The following is an 11,937-nucleotide window of genomic DNA, read 5'->3' on the forward strand; positions in this document are numbered from 1 at the left end:
GAAAAGTGACTATTACCTGCAGGGCAAACATTAGCTAACCAGAAGGCAATAATAATGTAAACAGAAAACACCTGCTTAAAAGATCTAATACAAATGTCCCTGTGGAATGTAAGGTGGGAGTACTGTAATTACCTAACGTTACATTATTATTTTCCATAACAATTTAGCCCCCTCCACAATATTAACCCGACGTTAAAACAGAACTAGCTATTTATTGATGAGCAATTGCCGAATCATGTAACATTAGCTTAAAAAAAGCCAGGTTACTATCACATTCTGTAACAGACAAATAATTTCATGTAGGCTAACGTTACCTACCTGCTACCTCTGTCTTTTTCTCGTTTCTCCTCCTCTTCTTTTCTATTTTTTCTTCCCTGGGCACCTGACAGTTTTGGCCGTTTTGACATCTTGTGTTGATTTTTTGATGCGGTGACGTCCAAAAAGAGTCATGATATGGGAAGGGAGGGGGCGCACCGTGCGGGGGAGGGGGGACGTAATGTTGTAACAAATAATATTTCTATTAAATAGGCTTTACTTTGCATTTTAATTAACGTGGGATTATTTTTTGTATTTAGAAATAATAGTACCAACTTTTTTTTTTTTTTTCTCCAACATTTGTGGCACTGGCGTGGCGCCCCCTGATGGACGGCGCCCTTAGCATTTGCCTATACGGCCTATGCCACGGGCCGGCCCTGCCAAACATAACAGCGACATGGCCCTCAGTGAAACCGACTTTGACACCTCTGCTCTAAAGTATTGGTACTCTCAATTTTCTCAACACATCTCCAGCCATCGTATATTAGGATTTGAGAGATTTACAAACAGGTGGCTCAGAACAAACTCATCCCCAAGTTAGCCAGAGCTTTTCTTCCTGTCACTCACACACAAGTGACCTGGAGAAATGCAGGGTGTTGCACAGAGAAAAACCATGATGGTGATCATTGAAGCGTCAAACAACTCCCAAGAAGCTAAGAAATATGATGAACTTATTATTGCAATCTAACCCGCCAGTGATATATATATATTTATAGGTAGTTCTAGTTCAGAGTAATTTATGATTTAAAGAAAAGGGGTGGGATTAAATAAGTGTAAACTTCTTCTCACTCCTTTTCAAATATGTAAAAAAAAAAAGGAAAAAAAGAAAAAGAAAGTCCAATGCTCATTTGTTTTTGTTTTTTATTCTCCATTGTTTTCATTTTGTTATAATGGCTGTTAAGGCTATAGCACTGTATTGGATCAGGCTCGCTCTTTTTTTTTATGCATATTTGAAATAAAAATATATCAATCAATCAATATAGAAGATGATTGTGGGGGGGCGTGGCCTGCGGACCTGCAGCGAAGCGGGGTGTGTCAGGATGGGCTTGGAGATTAGTGACAGGTGCGTAGATGACACAGCTGTGAGTGTTTGTCTGATCACCTGTCGCTCTGTTAAAGGCAGCAGTCGGGAAGGAGAGGAGGTTGTTGATGGTGGAGAACGAGCGAGAGAAACTTGAACATGGCTGAAAAGCACAACTTATTGCAAAATAAATCATTGTTCGCAAAGGTGAACACGGCTGTCATGTCTGTCATTGGTGGTCCAGGGAACCCGGAGGAGCAAAACCTCCACAATGATATTAAAAAACATGAATTTAGTCTTAGATTTGGATTTAAAAACAGGCATTTAAAAAAAAGGTGGTGGTCTTTTATTGGTGTCAGTGTGGTAGATTTAAACTGCAGATGTACTGTAAGCAAATATATACACATGTAATATAGAATGTATAACTCTGACATAATTAATGTTGTCTTCAAGTCTATGTGGATCGAGCGCACAACCTTCACCACCGTCTATAAGTTGCCGGGCATCCTGCGCTGGTTCGAGGCCATTGACATGCAACATGTAAGTCTAGTGGGCCTTTAATCCATCCTGTCATATTTCCAGTAAATAATGTCTTCTGGTCCTGCATGGACACATCTCCAGACCACCTTGTCCCCGTTGGAGAACGCCATAGAAACCATGGAGTCCACCAACGAGAAGATCCTCGCTATGATCAACCAGTATCAGGCCGACTGGAGTCTGCCCATCAACCCTCTCTCTATGCTGCTCAACGGCATCGTGGACCCGGCCGTCATGGGCGGCTTCGCCAAATACGAGAAGGTACGACATCGTGGACCCTTGCGGAACTCATCGAGGCCGAAACAAACGTACAATCAGTAGGTTTCTTGCTCTCAGGCTTTCTTCACAGAAGAGTATGCTGAGCAGCACACGGAGGACAAAGACAAGCTGCTGCGTTTAAAAGACCTCATCGCGTGGCAGGTGACCATGTTTGTCTCACTGTCGTCTTTCTTCATGTTCATGCACAAACTATTCTGCACATTACACACAACGGGCCTGATCTACCCTATTTTCCGGACCATAGGGCGCACCGGATCATAAGGCGCACTGCCGATGAGCGGGTGTAGTCAGGTCTATTTTCATACAAAAGGCACACATAAGGCGCATTAAAGGGGTCATATGTGACCTGTGCTGGCAAAATGAGTCACAAAGAGGACATTTTAAAAACGGAGTTATTGTTATTTCCACATTCTCCATCTAAAGACCTTCAAAATGATACATGGTTTGTTGGAATCGGACAGAAAATGACAGAGTTACATCCGATTGAAGTCGACCAAGTTTGAGGGTCCGTTTAGAGAAAAACCAGCTTAAAGTTTACTGTTCCAGAATAAGAATGTTCCAAAACAAAACTCCATAGCAACCATACCTTAAAAGTCCTTGTAGCAACACCAAAATTGGTACAATTAAAGTCAAATCCCATGTCTAAAGGAAAAATATATATTCAACTCTATTGAAAACGGTTATGTACAAAAATGTCAACACTGTTATGTCACAGTTTTGTTGTTCACTGGTCAGTTTGTCAGCTGGTCAGCTGTCCGGAATATTCCTGACCAGCAGCACTAAGAAGACTGCAGTGAATTTAGCGCACTTGCAACCGCCTGTGTACCCTCTCCACCTTCCAAATCCATTTCGGAATGTAAAACAGTCTAAATTATCCACAAAAATAATGATTAAATGTTCGAAAATCACCTTTTTTCACCAAACATTCCGCTGGAATGACTGTTGTTTTTCATCAGGGCGCTGCCATGATCCCACAATGCACCGCGCGGGGTGATTCAACCAATGAGGGTACGCCTCACAGCGACCGCTTAGCAACAAGCCGGATTTGTTTACGTCGGGACAGGTTTAAAAACTCGAATTGTATTGGTTCAGAATGGCGTCATCGGGAATTCCATGCTCATTTTTAGAAAGTAGGTGAACTTGGCGTCACAATGATAGCAAATATGGCGAGGGGGATTCCCCCTTATTGCCGCCAGTGAGCGTTGAAAACACTTGACTTTCTCAAGGAATTTTAACACAAAGGACTCATTTCTGAAGACATACCTCGTACAAAACCTTCAAATAAAGGTGATTTAAGATGTTTTCTTGCTATTTCCATGATTGGGATCGCTAGATTGTGGCTTTATGGACTCATTTTTGTGAAAATCTCCATTTCAACCAAGATACATTTTTTTCCACTTATTTGCCTGGAGCTCATAATTAGCCTGTGCGTATTCCGACTCATTTTGCCAGCACGGGTCACATATTATTTAAATTTTTTTCTAAATGTAAAAGACTTCCTTGTGGTCTACATAACATGTAATGCTGGTTATTTGCTCAAAATGTTGCATAGATGATGTTTTACACATCATCTTCAAGTCGCTTTCTGACAGTCGCTTCAGGATGCCCCGTTTTGTGGGCGGTCTTATTTACGTGCCTCCACTTGGACAGCGTCTTCTCCCCGTCATCTTTGTTGTAGCGGTGTAGCGTGCAAGGACGGGAGTGGAAGAAGTGTCAAAAGATGGAGCTAACTGTTTTAATGACATTCACACTTTACTTCAATCAATAACGGAGCAGCATCTCCTCATCCGTGGCTCACTAGTGCAGGGGTCACCAACGCGGTGACCACCAGGTAGCCCGTAAGGACCAGATGAGTAGCCCGCTGGCCTGTTCTAAAAATAGCTCAAATAGCAGCACTTACCAGTGAGCTGCCTCTATTTTTTTAATTGTATTTATTTACTAACAAGCTGGTCTCGCTTTGCCCGACATTTTTAATTCTAAGAGAGACAAAACTCAAATAGAATTTGAAAATCCAAGAAAATATTTTAAAGACTTGGTCTTCACTTGTTTAAATAAATTCATTAATTTTTTTACTTTGCTTCTTATAACTTTCAGAAAGACAATTTTAGAGAAAAAATACAACCTTAAAAATGATTTTAGGATTTTTAAACACATATACCTTTTTACCTTTTAAATTCCTTCCTCTTCTTTCCTGACAATTTAAATCAATGTTCAGGTAAATTTATTTTTTTTATTGTAAAGAATAATAAATACATTTTAATTTAATTCTTCATTTTAGCTTCTGTTTTTTCAACAAAGAATATTTGTGAAATATTTCTTCAAACTTATAATGATTAAAATTCAAAAAAATTATTCTGGCAAATCTAGAAAATCTGTACAATCAAATTTGAATCTTATTTCAAAGTCTTTTGAATTTCTTTTAAAATTTTTGCTCCATAAAATCTAGAATAAATAATGATTTGTCTTTGTTAGAAATATAGCTTGGTCCAATTTGTTATATATTCTAACAAAGTGTAGATTGGATTTTAACCTATTTAAAACATGTCATCAAAATTCTAAAATTAATCTTAATCAGGAAAAATTACTAATTATGTTCCATAAATTCTTCTTTTTAATTTTTTCAAAAAGATTCGAATTAGCTAGTTTTTCTCTCCTTTTTTTCGGTTGAATTTTGAATTTTAAAGAGTCGAAATTGAAGATAAACTGTTTCAAAATTTAATTGTCATTTTTTTCGTGTTTTCTCCTCTTTTAAACCTTTCAATTAAGTGTAAATATCATTAATTATTAATAATAACATAGAGTTAAAGGTAAATTGAGCAAATTGGCTATTTCTGGCAATTTATTTAAGTGTGTATCAAACTGGTAGCCCTTCGCATTAATCACTACCCAAGAAGTAGCTCTTGCTTTCAAAAAGGTTGGTGACCCCTGCACTAGTGCAACAACTACAAAAGTCACAACTATGGTACCAGGTTAGCCCTAAGAGGTGCTTTCACCCGTCTTAAACCCAAAAGTGATGTTTTGAAAAAGACTGTAATGTATAGGGCAATCACTTACTGGAATCGACTTCCACAATATCTGGTATCAATCACCAGCAGAGTGGGTTTTAAGAATAGACTAAGAGGAGAAGTATTGCGGAAAGAGATTATTCTAGATTGTACCTAATGTCATGACTGTTTTTATTGACTATTTTATTGATTATGGGACAAGCAGTAGAAAATGGTGGATGGAACTTTTTTCGTCACTTACTGTTTGTCTTTGGTACACTAATGTATATATTTTAGGCCATTGGTTCTTTGTTTTATGTTTATTTTTTTGCAAAAATATATATATATCTATTTTTATATTGCTCTTTTTATCTTTGGTATGAACAATATTATGTAAACTCGAAGTTATTATTATTTTTTTGGTTCTTTGTTGTTGCTATTTTTGTATTACAACATTTTATTATTTGATCATGTTGTACTGCATTTTAATCTTTTGTTTTGTGATTGTGTGATGTTTTTTGCCTGGACCCCAGGAAGAATAGTCTCCACTGCGGTGTAGACTAATGGGGATCCTTAATAAACTAAACTAAACTAAACAACAACACTCGAAATGTGTCCCGTGAATAAACGTCCGACCGGAACTCTCTAATAACTAAAGTTCCTTGGTTGAATTATGTAAACTCACTACACCGGTATGTTTTAGTGCTTTCATGGCGAGTTTACCGACAGATATAAAGTTAAAGTAGCAATGATAGTCACACACACACTAGGTGTGGCGAAATTATTCTCTGCATTTGACCCATCACCCTTGATCAGCCCCTGGGAGGTGAGGGGAGCAGCGAGCAGCAGCAGTGGCCGCGCCCGGGAATTATTTTTGGTGATTTAACCCCAAATTCCAACCCTTGATGCTGAGTGCCAAGCAGGGAGGTAATGGCTCCAATTTTTATAGTCTTTGGTATGACGATCTCAGGGCGGACACTCTAACCACTCTTACTCTTGTGACGAATCCACCCCGAATTTACAGAAATTGCCGAAGATATTCAGAGCGGAATATTCAAAATGGTCGACTGACATTATTTCCACATACTTTGTGGGATTTGGTTTAATGGATACAACCAAGCACAATTAAGCATATCAAGTCAACCTGTTTTTCCACCATACTGCTACTTTAAGAGCTGATTTGGAGACATCAGACAGTGTCTGTTGCCATTTGTTTTTAATGGCGTTCGTTTTACCATCTAGAACCCTGGTTTCCAAACCTACCACCTCAGAAAACACTCGGTTCTCCAAGTACCACCACCATGATCAACATTAAAATACATACTTCATTAGAAACAAAGCAGAGGTTTTATTTAACAATTATATTCAATGTGTTGGCCATTGTAATATTACTCACAATTTGAACAGTAACACTGCATTTGGATATAGGAAAGTACTGAACTGTACTTTAATCTAGTGATTTTTTTGACGTACCACTAGATGGAGCCTGTGTACCACAGTTTGAGAATCCCTGATATAGAAGATATTGTTATGGTTGTAGGAGGGAGTTGTGACGACACGGTTCTACAAGAGGGCAATGTTGCTCTATGATTTATTATATATATATATATATATATATATATATATATATATATATATATATATATATATATATATATATATATATATATACACACACAATATAATATATATAATAATGAAACAATACTAATAAATAAAATATAGAATGGTGTGTGACTAAACCCAAGAGAGTGTATGTGTAGGATTAGCTGAAGTGTGTGTTAGCTGGTGTTGAGGAGAGCGAGAGGAGGGCCAAAGCAGGAAGACTGTCCGTGGGGCAGGCAGATGATCCAGGGCGAGAGAGAGGCGTCAGAGTCCGTGTCCATGCAAGGGGGGTCGAGGATCGAGGGAGGCAGTAAGAATCCAGAGGGGAACGACAGGAGCTCCAACAGGAAAAACTCGGTAAAACACTGTGGGAGGACAACAAGGACATCAGACAAGGAGTGTCTTGTCTCGGCGCGCTGCCAGCGGAGGAGCTGGAAGACCCAGCTGCCAGTGAAAAGCGAGTTCGAGCCCGCGCCGTGACAGATATATTCGTAACACATCTCCGATATGACAAAACCTCTTGCAATATAATTCCAGCGCTCACTCGCCGGTCATGCCAGCGTCTCCTAGAGTGCACCTCTGGCGCACTAAAAAGTGTGTTCAGTTTCTAAAATGGTGCATATTACATCTGCCTGCTGCTTGTTTCAAAACATAGTCAAACGCCACCGCTCGAGCATGATAACGTAAATGTGCGGTAAATGAGTATCTCCCTGGTGACAGCTTCATTTAAAGCACCACTTTGGCGCTCGTTATCATTGTAAACACAGTCTTAGTCGATCACCCACAACTAGCCCACTAATACAGTACACACAATGTTACAGTTTAGACATGTTGTTTTTGCCTGGTTCACACTAACGACGCTTGCCGCGCTTTAAAGCGGCGAGCAAAGCGCCGTCATTTTTGTCAATTTTTCCACGAACATCCCGATCTCTGAAGTAATGTTATGCTTTGATACGCTCTGATACGAATTAGTTGCCGCTTTGTTACCGTTCCTCATGCTTTGATCCCGCTTTGATACGCTTTAAATCACGCTTTGATACGTTTTATTACGCTTTATTGAACTTTATTACGCTTTGATGCGATCCTGACGCTTTAAATCAGGCTCTGACACGATTATCAAGCTCTGTTGTGCATTGTTACAACAAAAATAAGAAAAAAATGTGAACAACTCAGTATACTGTTTTCCACCTATTTTTTATATTCATTTATTTCTTCAATTTCTCTTTTTTTTCCCGTTATATTATGTTTTATATCTTCATTTCTTTTATTTTTGTCATCTTAATAAATATCTATCTTTCATTTCTTATGCTAGTTGAAAATAATAAAAGGCAATTATCCACACATTTTTTATATTCATTTATTTTTTTAATTTCTCTTTTTTTTCCCGTTATATTATGTTTTATATCTTCATTTCTTTTATTTTTGTCATCTTAATAAATATCTATCTTTCATTTCTTATGCTAGTTGAAAATAATAAAAGGCAATTATCCATACATTTTTTATATTCATTTATTTTTTTCAATTTCTCTTTTTTTTCCCCTTATATTATGTTTTATATCTTCATTTCTTTTATTTTTGTCATCTTAATAAATATCTATCTTTCATTTCTTATGCTAGTTGAAAATAATAAAAGGCAATTAGCCACACATTTTTTATATTCATTTATTTTTTCAATTTCTCTTTTTTTCCCGTTATATTATGTTTTATATCTTCATTTCTTTTATTTTTGTCATAATAAATATCTATCTTTCATTTCTTATGCTAGTTGAAAATAATAAAAGGCAATTATCCACACATTTTTTATATTCATTTATTTTTTCAATTTCTCTTTTTTTTCCGTTATATTATGTTTTATATCTTCATTTCTTTTATTTTTGTCATCTTAATAAATATCTATCTTTCATTTCTTATGCTAGTTGAAAATAATAAAAGGCATTTCTTTTATTAAACGTAACATATTCTCTTTATTATTAACATTTTCATACAGAAAAATGATAGACAGTAATGTCAAAGTGCAACATCAAACATCAGAAGTACAGAAACAATGATCATCGTATAAAAAAGGCAATGATGCAAAAGAGAATGGATTTGTAATCCTGTGTTGGTTTTACATCAAGTTTCAATGTCACTAGTCAATATCACAGTCACTTCCTATTGCGCTTTGAACCAAGATCTGTTAAGCTTTCCTACGCTTTTAGTCAAGTTTTGCTGAGCTTTGTCACGCTTTGATACGCTCTCGGCGCTTTATTCCATTCTTGACAGAGCGCAGAATTTTTTAAAACCGTTTAAAAAAATTTGGCGAACTTGCCGCATGTCCCGCTTCACTACAAGCTTTCCCACCATCCATTAGGACTCTCACGCTTTAATCAGGCTTTGTTACGCTTTAACGCCGCTTTGCATGCCGCTTTAAAGTGCCGTTGGTGTGAACCTAGCATTAGCACTCGTTATTGGGATCTTAGTAGATGAGGCCCAGTGTGTCACATGTGTGTGTCCCATACACAAGGATGTGTGTTTCTTACAGATGCCGTTGCTTGGCGGAGGTATCGCTCTCCATGGGAAGAGAGTGACCGATGACCTGCGTCCTTTCCACGAGCGCATGGAGGAATGTTTCAAAGAGCTGAGGAAGAAAGTGGAGAAGGAATATGGAGTGAGAGAGCTGGTAAGAAGTCGGAGCAGGGTGGGCTCCAGGTCTGAGCGTGGACTCTGGACCTCAGTCCTATCTCTACTCAGACAAACATTGCGGTTATTAATTATACTTGTATTTTTTTAATTTAAATAAAGAGATTATACTGTATATAGTTTTAAATGTCAACAATTTTGCAATACAAGAATCTGAATAAAAACTATAATTTATTTAAACAATTAGCCTGATAGTAAAACAATAACTAACACGTCCAGATGAAGTGCAACTGTCATGGTGGACAATCCAAAGCAGCATAAAGCATGTTTGTTTATTGATGAAAAGGCTGTGGATGATCATTTATTATGGGCATGAAAACCAATGTAAAGTTTAACAACAATTGTTATAAGCGATTAAACACTGCATAATAATAATAGTTATTATTATGTCTGCGTAATAATAATAATTATTATTATGCAGACAGAGTAAGACAAGAATTTTGGATAAAAAGGCCAGGATGTCTGAGAGTGTTTAATAAGGATTGTGTGCCAACAATTGGTCTGGTTTGGATAAGATTTATTAACAAATGTTCACCTGCATCTATATATTGTTTAGGCACTCTCACACAAATGTGCTGCTTGCTGTATAAATGTTGTCCTTCTCTGGCTTGTCATGATCAAATATTATTAATTAAAATGACGACACCTTTCACTGTAACACAGCAGCAGTAGTTCTTGTTCACAGCCGAGCTCAGCACAAAGATGTCAAGTATTTTTGTAGTCCTACATGCACTGCACACTTCCTTCTCCTACACACACTGCACACTTCCTTCTCCTACACACTCTGCACACTTCCTTCTCCTACACACTCTGCACACTTCCTTCCCCTACACACACTGCACACTTCCTTCCCCTACACACACTGCACACTTCCTTCTCCTACACACACTGCACACTTCCTTCTCCTACACACACTGCACACTTCCTTCTCCTACACACACTGCACACTTCCTTCTCCTACACACACTGCACACTTCCTTCTCCTACACACACTGCACACTTCCTTCTCCTACACACACTGCACACTTCCTTCTCCTACACACACTGCACACTTCCTTCTCCTACACACTCTGCACACTTCCTTCTCCTACACACACTGCACACTTCCTTCTCCTACACACACTGCACACTTCCTTCTCCTACACACACTGCACACTTCCTTCCCCTACACACACTGCACACTTCCTTCTCCTACACACTCTGCACACTTCCTTCTCCTACACACTCTGCACACTTCCTTCTCCTACACACACTGCACACTTCCTTCTCCTACACACTCTGCACACTTCCTTCTCCTACACACTCTGCACACTTCCTTCTCCTACACACTCTGCACACTTCCTTCTCCTACACACTCTGCACACGTCCTTCTCCTACACACACTGCACACTTCCTTCCCCTACACACACTGCACACTTCCTTCTCCTACACACACTGCACACTTCCTTCTCCTACACACACTGCACACTTCCTTCTCCTACACACACTGCACACTTCCTTCCCCTACACACACTGCACACTTCCTTCCCCTACACAGACTGCACACTTCCTTTCCCTACACACACTGCACACTTCCTTCCCCTACACACACTGCACACTTCCTTCCCCTACACACACTGCACACTTCCTTCTCCTACACACACTGCACACTTCCTTCCCCTACACACACTGCACACTTCCTTCTCCTACACACACTGCACACTTCCTTCCCCTACACACACTGCACACTTCCTTCCCCTACACACACTGCACACTTCCTTCTCCTACACACTCTGCACACTTCCTTCTCCTACACACACTGCACACTTCCTTCTCCTACACACACTGCACACTTCCTTCCCCTACACACACTGCACACTTCCTTCCCCTACACACACTGCACACTTCCTTCTCCTACACACACTGCACACTTCCTTCCCCTACACACACTGCACACTTCCTTCTCCTACACACTCTGCACACTTCCTTCTCCTACACACTCTGCACACTTCCTTCTCCTACACACACTGCACACTTCCTTCTCCTACACACTCTGCACACTTCCTTCTCCTACACACTCTGCACACTTCCTTCTCCTACACACTCTGCACACTTCCTTCTCCTACACACTCTGCACACGTCCTTCTCCTACACACACTGCACACTTCCTTCCCCTACACACACTGCACACTTCCTTCTCCTACACACACTGCACACTTCCTTCTCCTACACACACTGCACACTTCCTTCTCCTACACACACTGCACACTTCCTTCTCCTACACACACTGCACACTTCCTTCTCCTACACACACTGCACACTTCCTTCCCCTACACACACTGCACACTGTAGTAGGCCTAAGTATTTATTAAAAACAAGGCAGAGGTTTTATTTTTCAAATATATTTATTACTTAGTATTTCCTTTCATTTTCTTGTCATCAATTTATGTAATATTTTTAAATAGTATTTCATGTTTTTAATCCTTTTTTTAAATGGTATTTATAATAGAGTGGACTACTACTCTCATGTTATGTTGC

General features: G+C 39.0%; 1 protein-coding gene across 1 annotated transcript in view; it reads left to right on the forward strand.

Annotated features, from left to right (window-relative positions):
* dock2 (dedicator of cytokinesis 2) overlaps window positions 1-11,937 on the forward strand; it is an 83,668-nt gene that overhangs the window by 57,325 nt on the left and 14,406 nt on the right. Inside the window, exons 16-19 of the mRNA XM_062043928.1 lie at window positions 1,790-1,876; window positions 1,958-2,134; window positions 2,210-2,293; window positions 9,263-9,400. Of these exons, the coding sequence (XP_061899912.1) occupies window positions 1,790-1,876; window positions 1,958-2,134; window positions 2,210-2,293; window positions 9,263-9,400 (486 nt within the window). The remainder of the gene's footprint in view (window positions 1-1,789; window positions 1,877-1,957; window positions 2,135-2,209; window positions 2,294-9,262; window positions 9,401-11,937) is intronic.

The sequence above is a fragment of the Entelurus aequoreus genome, linkage group LG04 (genome assembly GCF_033978785.1).
Source record: "Entelurus aequoreus isolate RoL-2023_Sb linkage group LG04, RoL_Eaeq_v1.1, whole genome shotgun sequence".
NCBI lineage: Eukaryota > Metazoa > Chordata > Actinopteri > Syngnathiformes > Syngnathidae > Entelurus > Entelurus aequoreus.